This window comes from Nansenia antarctica (genome assembly GCF_963989245.1).
Source record: "Nansenia antarctica genome assembly, chromosome: 7".
Lineage (NCBI taxonomy): Eukaryota > Metazoa > Chordata > Actinopteri > Argentiniformes > Microstomatidae > Nansenia > Nansenia antarctica.
The window spans coordinates 52,325,623-52,338,122 of NC_137677.1; the positions used below are offsets into that span (position 1 = coordinate 52,325,623).

General features: G+C 46.7%; 2 protein-coding genes across 4 annotated transcripts in view; both read left to right on the top strand.

Annotated features, from left to right (window-relative positions):
* Nucleotides 1-10,451, top strand: part of ildr2 (immunoglobulin-like domain containing receptor 2) — a 14,701-nt gene extending 4,250 nt beyond the window's left edge. Inside the window, exons 3-10 of one of the 3 annotated variants that reach the window (XM_080536086.1) lie at nt 855-974; nt 4,659-4,715; nt 5,750-5,896; nt 6,281-6,448; nt 6,826-6,939; nt 8,030-8,231; nt 8,440-9,205; nt 9,860-10,451. In XM_080536086.1, the coding sequence (XP_080392212.1) occupies nt 855-974; nt 4,659-4,715; nt 5,750-5,896; nt 6,281-6,448; nt 6,826-6,939; nt 8,030-8,231; nt 8,440-9,205; nt 9,860-9,895 (1,610 nt within the window). In that variant the 3' untranslated portion in view covers nt 9,896-10,451. The remainder of the gene's footprint in view (nt 1-854; nt 975-4,658; nt 4,716-5,749; nt 5,897-6,280; nt 6,449-6,825; nt 6,940-8,029; nt 8,232-8,439; nt 9,206-9,859) is intronic. The other 2 variants (XM_080536087.1, XM_080536088.1) reach the window with 2 other exon arrangements.
* Nucleotides 10,452-11,864: 1,413 nt separating this feature from the next.
* ildr1b (immunoglobulin-like domain containing receptor 1b) overlaps nt 11,865-12,500 on the top strand; it is a 13,166-nt gene continuing 12,530 nt past the window's right edge. The window contains exon 1 of the mRNA XM_080536894.1: nt 11,865-12,097. Within this exon, the coding sequence (XP_080393020.1) occupies nt 12,049-12,097 (49 nt within the window). The 5' untranslated portion in view covers nt 11,865-12,048. The remainder of the gene's footprint in view (nt 12,098-12,500) is intronic.

Genomic DNA, 12,500 nt, shown 5'->3' on the forward strand with positions numbered 1-12,500 from the left:
TTAAGAGGTATATACAGTTATGAGCTATATACAGTTATGAGCTATATACAGTTATGAGCTATATACAGTGTGGTAGTTTATGTACAGTATGTAATGTGCAGATGTATAATATAAGCTATATAAAGAGACATGTGCAATGTGCAATATACAGTATGTGCAAAGGTAGTATTGTAAACATCAGTAGTGCAAAGGTTATAGATGGGACCGGGGACCACTGCTCTGTGTGATTCATCTCCCAGCAGGAAACAGAACAGATTGTGCTGTGTTTTCCTGCTCCTGAAATAGTCGTTCTCTCTCTCTCTGCTTCACAATGGACTGGGCTCTATGCGCTCATTATCAAGCCTGCCCCTCCTGTACACAATGAATCAGAGCCTCCTTATCACGCAACACCTCCCGTCTCTCCCTTTCAATAGAACGCCCCCCCCCCTCCTTCTCTGTCTATTTCAACCAAACACTCCTGTTTTCGTCAATCATAGGAGAAAGCGAAGCTGTGTTAACATAATTAATTGTGTTTATCTTCGCAGAAGGCAATGATGTATTGATACGTTCATGTATTTGTAATTTCTATTTTACTCTAAAACCAAAACTGTAATATGCTGCTTTGATGTTATAAACATGTTGGTAAACATCAGCAACATTTATGGATGTATTTAATATGGATTCCATGTCAGGGATATTATACTACCCCAATACATTATATATTATTATATATTATTATATATATGATATTATACTACCCCTCTACCCCTCTACCCCAATATATTATACTACCCCTCTACCCCTATATATGATACTACCTGCCTCTACCCCCATATATGATACTGACCCTGTTTCCTGTCCCTGTGCCTGTGCAGAGGCAGACCTGCGGATCGGGGAGCTGCAATGGGGAGACAGCGGGGTGTACTTCTGTAAGGTGGTCATCGCCAACGACCTGGAGGGGAAGAATGAGGCCCAGGTGGAGTTACTGGTGCTGGGTGAGTCTCCCCACACCGTGACGGGAACCTTCTATGTACAGGAAGATAACCCCACAACGACACTAAAGAGGGTGTGTGATATGCGATCATAATTGGGAACAAAAGCCCTAGCTCTGTGTGTGTGTGTGTGTGTGTGTGTGTGTGCGCGCCTATTGGTTTGTTTGATATGGTTTGTAGGAGGTGTTTTAGTCTTTGCCCCTGTTCTCAAAGCTCTCTGCATTCCTCAGCGTTCTTACAAGTGCTCCCATGGAGACAGGAATGGAGTGAGCTACTTTACATGGTTCTGAACCATGAGAGGGCTTATTGTTTGGCAGGCCTTATCCTGGTAGTAAAACGCTGACTTAACCCTGCTGTAGGCATAACCAAATTATTAGATAATAGCGCAAATATAATGTCAATATTAGTACAGATAAACTGTTGTAGAGTCACAGGTTCAGCCTTTTTTATGTTTGCTCTTTTTAAACGTTTGCTCTCCGTTTATGATCGGAGAGGACAGGATCCTTTCAAACTACACAGAGCAACAATTTGTGTTAATTTTCTCAATAAAATGTCATTCATCCGCTCACTCAATGACTCAGCCAGTTGTTCTATAGGTAGAGCCATGCCGGCCGTTGTTGTGAACAGTGCTAGCAGCGTAAGCCACTGCTTAAGCCGTTTCCATGGTTACCTTTTTGTGACGAGACTGAAAGCATGTTAAGGGTCACCGGTATATACAGGAAGAGAGAGAGCGTGAAGCACAGGGTGAGACCTGAGATGGAGGAGCAGCCTTTGGCCTTGAGAACAACACAGCTCAAACACACGTTTGAGTTACATTTCCTTGCGTTAAGAGTTTTGTTCCTTTCGGAGAACGTGTGTGTAGTGATAATGTTGCAATCGCCAGTGCTTATGTAGTAATCCCTCCTGTGGTGCTGGGTAATCTCATCATCGTAATCAGGTCAGGAAAAGGCCGCTGTAGAGAGTGCCTCTATCAGGAGAGGCTAACGGAGGTAGAAATCAGAGGACAGGCTTATTGTAATGCAAGGAATGGAATGAGGAATGGTATCAAGAACACGTTCAACAGGTCATCGTCACTCTGCCCCTCTCCTAATCATCACCTGCTTTCAATTGGTTCATTCATCCCCTGTCCTTTCCTCTGTGACTATTCCCCAGGTCGTTGCTGCAAATGAGAATAATGTTCTCAGTCAACTTGCCAAGTAAAATAAGGGTGAAATAAGAGAATGGTTTGAACCTGTTCCTTTATTTCCCATCAGGCTCCATGCTCATGTCATGTCCCTGTCTTCTTTCATCCCTTCTCCTCTTCTCACGCTTTCACAAGAGGTTCCAGTCTGCCTTTTGTCCCAAGCTACCGTGTCCTCCTGTGTTCATATGAGTTGGGGTTACGACTCGAGAGTGCGCTATGACTGTCCCCCCCAACTCTTCTTTCACTCCCCTTTCCCTCCCTCGCTGCCCTCTCCTTCCCCTCTTCTTTCTCCGTCCCTCTACTCAGAGGCTCTTAATCTCCCTCTCCCTGTCCCACTCCTTGCCCTTGTCTACCTATCATTGTTTTCCTCTCTCCCTCCCCCCCTTCCTCCCCCCTCCTCCACTCTCAGGGGCACATAGCTTCTCCTCTCTCTCAGGTTACTTAGCTTCGTGGTATTTAAACAACTGTGCCAGACCAGGGTAGCAGGGTAACTGTGTGTACAGTATATGTGTGTGTGCGCATGCACGTGTCTGTATACGTATGTCTGTGTGTGTGTGCGTGGGTGTTTGGGTGTGTGTGTGTGTGTGTGTGTGTGTGCGTGTGCGTGTGCGTGTGCGTGTGCGTGTGCGTGTGCGTGTGCATGTGTGTGTGTTTGTGTGTGTCTGTGTGTGCGTGTGAGTGTGCACATGGACGTGTCTATATTTGTGTGTGTGTGTGTGTGTGTGTGTGCATTTATCAGAGGAGAGGAGCTATTTCTCTGCATGACGACTGCCCACTCAGCACAGAGAGGGGAGACTGGCAGGCTGTGGGAGTTCAGTCTGGTCAGGCAGACCAGACAGCTAGGAGACTTTCTGACTAAAGACTAAAGATTAAAGGCCCTCATAGGCTTCTGCACACATATGCTGTATAACGCACACTCCACATGTGAATTAGGTGTGTCCTTTGTACTGTAGTAGCATGTGGAGGGCCAAGAGTTTTTCCTGACCTTATGACCCGACCAGGAAAAACCTTTTAACCCCCATCTCTTTGGTGTCATCGTGTGAGAGAGAGAGAGATGATAGCATTTGAAGACGTCCATCTTTCTCTCCATCACCCTCCGTCTCTCACTCTTTCTGTCCGTCTCTGTCTCCACCTCTCCGTCACCCAGAACGTGTCTCTCTTGCTCTGTCTCTCTCCCGCTTACTTTGAGTAGGAACAAAGCAGCCATTGTTACCAATGACGATAGTACTCGTCTGACCTTCTTCCCCTAATGGTTAATTGGTGTCCCAGAATCCTTCAATGCAGTGTCTGCCCCAGTTTTCCAAGTCCTCTCTTTCTCTATGTTCAAGTTCAAGCGAACGTTTCCATACTACCTCCTGCCCCCTCTACGTACTGTAGGCCCTACCGCAATGCCTCACAATAGTAGAGCACTTTCTAAGCGATTGATGGACTAAATTTGGCATAAAAAGAAAGCTCAGGAGGGTAGTATATTTTGTATACTGTGTTGTGTTGTACATACTTGCCTCTGTTTTGCCTCTTGCCCAGGTCGTTATTGCAAATGAGAATTAGTTCTCAATTGACCTATCTGGTTAAATAATGGTTAAATAACTAAATATAATTGTAAATGTAAGTGAATTAGTTTAGTTTTGGTGTCATGTGAGGCTGGATTTGGTCAATGAAGCCACGGGTTGAGTTGTGGTTGTACTGTAGTTGTCCAGAGTTGTTACATCTCATTTTGATTTGACACAAACTCAAACACAGACTCCACAAAGCAGACGTGGTATTTTTTGTAGCTCCTGTAGCTGTTAAGTGTAGTCTATCTGATGTGTGTGTGTGTGTGTGTGTGTGTGTGTGTGTGTGTGTGTGTGTGTGTGTGTGTGTGTGAATGCGTGAGTGTGTGTGACTGCACAGCAACATAACAGAAACACAGCACCCCTGGGCCCCTGAACTCTGTACCCTGACCTTTAAGACTGGGTCAGCGTGTGGAGAAACGTTTAGGAGACTGTACATACAGAGCTCTATCCTTAGACTCGCTCCAGTCAAAGCTCAGGTGTGTTCATACTGTATATACAGCAGCTGATCAGAGTCAAGTCTTCCAGCCCAACGTTTATGTACAGTACTGTCGGTTCCACTTCCAACTAATACAGGACCGATTTCAACGACACTAACCGCAAGGTTCTCCACGGTTCTCCATACTTAAAATAAATCAGTTGGTAGAACCAGACAGAGGAAATAGGGTTTCAGATTTAGACACAGATTTGTTTTCATTGCTCATTGAAATAGTAGTCATTCAGACCCTTGTTTAATTGTCTTGAATCGTTTGATAATCATTACTTTGGCTTAAACGTCGATAATAGAGGATGTTACTGGTTTGTCTTTCCTGGTTCCTTTACTCGTCTCTCATTGCATGAGCCTCAGTCACTCTGGCTAATCCCCCGATTCGCTGATTTGCCTCACCTTTGACCTCTCGCTGCTCTGCTTCCCCTCTCTGCCGGCCCTCACCTCTGCTCTCCCTCTCTCTGCAGGTAGGACAGGTGCTCTGGACGACATCCTGCCTGAGTTTGATGTGGAGATCATGCCAGGTATGGCTGCCTGCTCACCTTTCCCCTTCCTCACCTGCCCCCACCCCCCCTTGCCGACATGACTTTCTCTGGCTTCCCTAACAACCCACCCCCCCTCGCTGCCCTGTCGCTGTCCAATTAAAACCCCTCCCGAAGCCCAATCATTCTATCGGCATTTTCTATTGAGTCCTACTCCTCTAACCTCACACTGTCCCAATCCTGTGTTGCACAGAACAATGCATTTTAGTCAGATTGAAAGAGAACATCTGTCATTTGCTACATGATGCTGCTTATTCACAGGAAATGACCCCCCCCCCCCCCTTCCCATTTCATCTTGTTTCTAACGGGTCGACCCGAACCCTAATGAGGTCCACTGGGGTCGTGTGTTTACTTTGCAAAGGGGTGCGACAGAAGTTAGTCAGGTTTGGTCCCGCCCTGAGGAAGTGTGTTGTTATGGGTTTGGATGCTTTAGTGATACGAGGCTGGATAAGAGTAGCCCCCCACCCTCCCCTCCCCCCGTGCCCACCGTCGTTAATGTTACAGATGAGACACACACACATACACACACACACACACACACAGACACAGGAGATCCTGTTATTATGCTAAGCAGATATGACTTGATTGAGGAGATTCTCTGGATCTGGTAGTTTTATCTCTCTGTGTGTCTGTGATCTCGCTGTGTGTCTGTGATCTCTCTGTGTGTCTGTGATCTCTCTGTGTGTCTGTGATCTCTCTGTGTGTCTGTAATCTCACTGTGTGTCTGTGATCTCTGTGTGTCTGCGTTCTCTGTGTGTCTGCGTTCTCTGTGTGTCTGCGTTCTCTGTGTGTCTGCGTTCTCTGTGTGTCTGCGTTCTCTGTGTGTCTGCGTTCTCTGTGAGTCTGCGTTCGTAAAGAAAAATTTCGCTCTGAGAGCGCTGGCCGGAGCGCACACTGAGTTCGACGGTCATAAAGGGACCAAGTCGTTCGATTGGACAAGAGGACATTCCATGAGTGCTGATCGGATTTCCAGAGCGAATTTTACAAACTCACCCTCTGCTGTCTTGCCGTTCCAGAGTGGGTGTTTGTGGGGGCCGTGGTCCTGGGGAGTGTCCTCTTCCTGCTGCTGGCCGGGGTGTGTTGGTGCCAGTGCTGCCCCCACTCCTGCTGCTGCTACCTGCGCTGCTGCTGCTGCCCCGACACCTGCTGCTGCCCCCGCCACCGTGAGTCACACACACACACACACACACACACACAGACACATACACACACACACACACACACAGACACAGACACAGACACAGACACAGACACAGACACAGACACAGACACAGACACAGACAGACAGACAGACACACACAGACACACATAGTACAGACACACATAGTACAGACACTCACACACACACAGACACACACACACACACACAGACACACACACACAGACACGCACGCACGCACGCACACACACACACACACACGGTCACACACAGACACAGACACAGGCACAGACACGCACACACACAGACACACAGTCACACACACACCTAATCAGGTCCATTCCATCCATTTGCAATCCGTATTTTTTTTCATCCTCACCTCCTCCAGTGTATGAAGCGGGGAAGATGGCGAAGAGCGGCCCCCCGCCCCCCCAGATTGCGATGTACCCCCCCTACTACATCCCTGGGGTCCCCACCATGGTCCCCCTCGCCCCGCCCTCCCTCATGGACCCCAAGATAGCCTCTCTCCCCTCAGTGGAACACAACCTGCCCGGGGGTGAGTGGACCCGCCTCACAGCTCGGCACATCCAGTCAGTCAGCCGGACCTGTATACGCCCCAGTGCACTGTGGGAAACAAATGTTTCATAGAGGACAGTGCAGTAACACTCACACTAACATGTGTAAATTCATCTGAGTTAACTAACCCTCATCCTATGTCATCCATCTGTCCTTAACCTGGTTGGGTTTTTTTCTGGTCTATGACCAGACATGCATAGTGTGTGTGTGTGTGTGTGTGTGAGTGTTTTTGTTTATGTTTGAGTATGCATGTTTGTGTTTTTTGTCCATATCACTGATATGTGTGTCTGTGTGTGTGTCCGTGTGTGACCGTGTGTGTTTGTGTGTGTGTGTGTTTGTGTGTGTGTGCCTGCACAGTGCACAGTGGCTATCGTTTACAGGCCAATCAGAGTGCTGACTCTATGAAGGTTCTGTACTACGTAGAGAAGGAGCTGGCACAGTTCCCCTCTTCCAAGATGGCCACACGCCAATGTAAGCCTGTACAGAGTTAGCGTGTTTCTCTGTAGTGTGTGTGTGTGTGTCTGTGTGTGTTTGTGTGTGTGTGTCTGTGTGTGTCTGTGTGTGTGTGTCTGTGTGTCTGTGTGTCTGTGTGTCTGTGTGTGTCTGTGTGTGTCTGTGTGTGTGTATGTATTCATCTTGACCTTAGCCTATTGCATAAATGTTGGCATCATCCTCTTCTGAATACAAGTGTTACATACTAACTCTGGTTGCATCAATATCATCAATGCCGCCTACCTGGGTATTGCGTTGAATCAGTCCAATAATATGATCACTCTTTGTTTGACGCGCAATGCATTTTGGGGAAGTTGAGTAGGTAAAGTATCCTCACGCTGCATACTCAGACATTTTGGCGAATCTAGTATTAAAATTCTAATTCTAATTATTAGTAAATCCGGGCATTTCTTGTGTACACAAATTACATACATTACACTACATACTCAAATCTATGTCATACATAGTATGAATAGTACGCTAGTATGCTATTCCGTACACAGCCATGTTGTTGTTGTTTTAGAAAGTCACTCCCTAGAAGATCTCTGCACATGAAAAGAGCAACGTAAGATGGTGACCATCAGCAAAAGCATTTGCTGTGAAAATAGCCAGTCTATATATACACACACACACACAGACTGAAGTCTCTGTCTAGCAGATGTTGTTTGCATTAGTTGTGGTGATATTTGATGATGCGTCTGTCATACCAATAAGAAGTGGTGATATACAGGCCTACTTGGACAGCAGGGTTGTCACAGAAGTGTTCTGCAACATCCCTACATGTTTTTGTCTCGAATAAACTCTTCACTGTACAGTAGGCTATATAATGACTCTGAGCTTTTGCTGCTAACACATATGCAGTATAGGCTACAACTAGCTACTGCTGTTAATGCCAGACAAGTGTCATCCTGAGTACTCTGTTTAGTTTAACCACTGGAAATCTTGTTTATCCTTGGTAAGGCAAATGGATTACTCAGTTTGACACCACACAATAATTTCAAAGACTGTTAGTGTTACAGAACACTGCTAAAGGAGTATTCTGTGTCTTCATTGTGATGTGTTGTCCCAGCAGCCAGCAGCCTATCAGAACTGAGCTCTCTGCATGAAGGCGGGGACTCAGATTTCCGGCAGACCTACCGCACGGTCCAGATGAAGGCGCTCCCGCCCATCGCCGACCTGGACGACCAGTCAGAGCTCATGGCAGCTCCCCCCCACCGTCGACGCCCCGGGCGCTACCATGGCAACCACAGTGATGATGAGCGTGACAGCAGGTACCCCTGATGGGCACGTGTGTGTGTGTGTGTGTGTGTGTGCGTTCGTGCGCAGAAGAGAGAGGCTGACAGTGTGTATTTAGTATGCATGTGGATGTATATTATATGTACACATACATGTTGTATACAGGTCACACGTGTACGTCACACAGCGAACTTGGTGTTTGGTCTGAGTTGTCCTGAGTTTGTCCTGTATCCCCTGGGACAGGTGGAACCCTCGCTCTGAGCACCTGCAGAGGAGGACGTTGGGCAGCAGGGGGCGTACCGGCTCTCTGGACGAGCTGGAGGAGTTTGCTCTGTCCTACGGCCCCCGCGTTCGGAGGGGCGACCCCCGAGACCACGACTACGACCTGGAGCCCCGGGGGCGAGAGCACTACCCTCCTTACCGGGACAACAACAGCCCCCCTCGGCGTTTCCACGGAGACCAGGACGACGACGGCTGGCACCGACGCAGCCCCCCACCTTCTCCGCAGAAGAGGAGGGACACTTGGGACAACGAGCGCCCCTCCCGACCCCCCCACCACCACACGCAGGGAGGCCGAGATTACGACGACGCCTTCCTCAACAGCCTACTGGAGCGCAAGGCGAGGGGGCGGGGGGGAGAGAGGGGCGAGAGGGGAAAGGGGAGGGCCGACGAGGATAGTGACACTCCTTCTAAAGGCAGCTCGAAAGGCAAAGGCAGCGACTGTTACCATAGCAGCAGGTCGCCTAGCAACCGGCCCGAGGAGGAGGACCCGCTGCCTCCATACTCGGAGCGTGAGGCGGAGAGGTACCGCATGGCCGACCCCAACGGAGAACGCTACCGCACGGCCGACCCCAACGGAGAACGCTACCGCCCAGTTGAGCCGCCCGCTACAGAACGTTATCGGACCACTGACCCGGCCATGCGACCATTCTGCTACACACGGCCCCCCCAGGCAATGTCCCACGCCCAGAATGGGGGCAGAGAGGAGAGGGACAAGAACCGAAAAGTGGTGAGTTACATATAGGGGGGGGGGGGTCTCGTGGAAAGCTCCCCTCCCTCCTTCCCAGATCATCCCAAATAGGAGAGCTCTAACACAGAAGGCCCCGCAGAAATGTCTGGTACAGACCCCCCCCCCCCCACCAAAAACAAACAAAAAGTTACGTTGTATGGTATTGTACATATTTGTCTGTTGACATGTGTCACAAGTCTTTTTTATCAAGGTTTTGAACATGAGTCAAAAGATTTTTCAACAGTATTACTGTGTGTATGTTATGTATGTAAATTGTTATTTGAGAATAAGAGATAGAAAGCACACATTGATTATGAATTAAATTCATGAATCATTATATATTTAGGACACAATTATATTCATGGGAACAACCCGTGGGTGTATTGAATTATGTTTTGCTTTATTTCATGGGTAATATGTCAAAGTTGGCCAACCAGAAAATCTCCAAACCACATGTCATTCATATGACTATATGTATGTGATTGTATTATTGCGCTTTGAAGCTCACTCACAGTCATTACTAACCGAGCATGAGCTGCATGATTTCTGTGGATCCCCATGCTGTCACTGATAAGCCAGGCCTGACTAACCAAGCATGAGCAGCATGATTGCAGGGTCTCTAACATGTGGCTCTTGGTGTATTCCCTTTAACAGAACAGTGCTGTGAGCAGAGACTCTCTCATAGTCTGACACGGCAGACACAACTCAAGCCCAGGCCCACACAGCACTGCCAATTACTGAGAATCACGCATCACTCACTTAAAACATCATGCAGCAACCCAGGAAAGACTAACTGCCCGTCAAGCAGCAATCTGGAGATCCATCCGATATAAGGCATGAAAACCACAAAAGTATTGAAGGAAAACAAGGATTATGACATTTTAATTGATTGATGAACATTTTGATGTTTGATTATCAGATAAAACTGAACTCAGGTGTCACCTGCCTTCATTGTGTGTGTGTGTGTGTGTGTGTGTGTGTGTGTGTGTGTGTGTGTGTGTGTGTGTGTGTGTGTGTGTATGTATGTGTGTGTGTGATACTGTTAATGTACTGTACCTACTGAGCTTGAATTTGTATTTCAGATTGCAGTTGCACTGTAGCATTATTTCCCACAGTATTATAACTGGCACTCCTCTAGGTTACTGACTGTAAACTGTGGTTTGAAACAGTGCCATCCAGCCATAGCAGACATTTGTACTTCACTTGTTTGACGTTAATGATTTTGATATATAAACACCTGTTGCCTATCTTAGATTGTGTCATTGTGTGTGATTACGCTGCCTGAATAAGTGTGTGTACACTGGATACGGTATGTGTTTTTCTTATCGCTTTTAACAGCTAAGTACACACATAGATCTTGCTTAAATGTGATCTGCATACAGAAAAAAACACAGATATTCATAAGTGGTTAGATTTTTTTATTTTGATAAATCGATTAAAACATGATCGCACACTGACCATTTAATTTGCTAACGTTTGACATAATCTGTCCTCCTATCTGACTGGTATTATGATTTAAGCACTACTCATTTGGTCAGTAGAACAAACATATGCTGACACATGGAGGAGACTTGGGGGCGAGGAAGGAAACAAGGCAGGATATTGGATTCCATGAGGAGGAAGATGCTCACGGTGACATCACAATACCAGGAAGGAAGCTGCAGTATTGGAATCTGGCCTTCACAGGTTCAGAAACCCTTACCACTATATAAATGGAATTGAATTGGTTGCATTCATAGTCACAAGGTCTCAAAGTGCTTTAGATTGGGTATACATTAGCTCCTATATGGAGCGCAAGCAGGCATGTCTTGTGTAGGAGAATAAAGCATGTTTGCCTGTTGATAGAGAGGGAGACCAACACAAAAGCGCTCCTATGTTTGTTTAATGTCGCTTCACTTCAACACTGGGACTTTGCCAAACTTCGTAGAGAGACTGTCTGTCAGTTTGAATAGATCTTTAGAATTACCACCAATACTCCCTGAGCTACTCACTGTTCAGAGCAAGCTAGTCTGTGACCTCTCCAACATCGCTTTGGCTCCTTTCTTCCTGCCTGTAGAAAAAAACTATTCTCATACAAATCCTACAGGCAGTGTTTTGTGAGTCTGAGGACTGTTGACATTGAAATTCCACACTGCTGAGATTGCATGCTTGGCCTTAAGACAAACACCAGGGGGGGGCACACTGAAGAGTATCCTACATTGCTACATTGCATTGTACATTGTACATTGCCTCTTAGATGTAACTGTTATAGTTGTTTGAAATGGCAGCAAGTCCACCTTGACCACCTAGTATGCTGTTATAACAGACATTAATAATAGGCAAGTTCTTGAAACTGCCCCATAGCCTGTCAAGATCCCAAACGGGCCCACGGGGTTAATTGCTTGTCGCCGTGTGCACAGGCCGTCTAACACTTGTTCAGCTGGCATGTCCCAGTGTACAGAGTATTTCCCTTAGCAGAGACACACACACACACACACACACACACACACACACACACACACACACACACACACACACACACACGCACACGCGCACACGCGCACACACGCACACACGCACACGCACAGCTCGAGGCGGGGTCTGTGATGTCACCTGAGGCTGGGGGAGGGGGACGCCACGACGGAATACGCGAGTTGCCTTGAACACCTGTAGAAAATAGTTACAGCTCAGAGACGAGGAATTTCGTAGTTCTTAAAATGATGTAAAGAAAGTGACATTATGAAGTGTTGTGTTAACTCTGATCGCATGTTTTTTTTTCAAATTGTTCCCTTTTTTCTGTGGAAATTGACTAAAGGTTAAGTCCTGTCGAAAGCTTCCGCGTTGGCATTGTTGTGAAGAGCAAGATGGGCAATATGATATTGGTTGCTCTTCTGCTTGGTTTCCTGCCAACAGGTAAGGTTTTAAATAGCTCAAAACGTTTTCAAACACGACACTGAAAACATATGATGTTTTTTTGGAGCTATTATAGTATAGCGTTAAAGTAAAGTATAAAGTTAATAATCGACAGGTGTAAACAAGACACAAGCCTATTCGCTGTCACGTGATCGATTTTTTTCTTGACTATTTCTAATGAGAATTCGTTTCAGAGAGGGTATGTGTGTTTGAGATTTGGCAACAAAGTAGGTTCTTCTAGTTTAATATGTCTTGGAATTAACACAGTGTACATGAATGACCAAATTCACCTGCGAGTTCCTTGTCCTTAATATCGGAGGTTTTCATAGCTTTTTGGGGTCCTCCAACGTGTGTGTCTGTCGAAACAGACAACTTTTTTTTAGGGTTAGGGTTATCCTTTTAC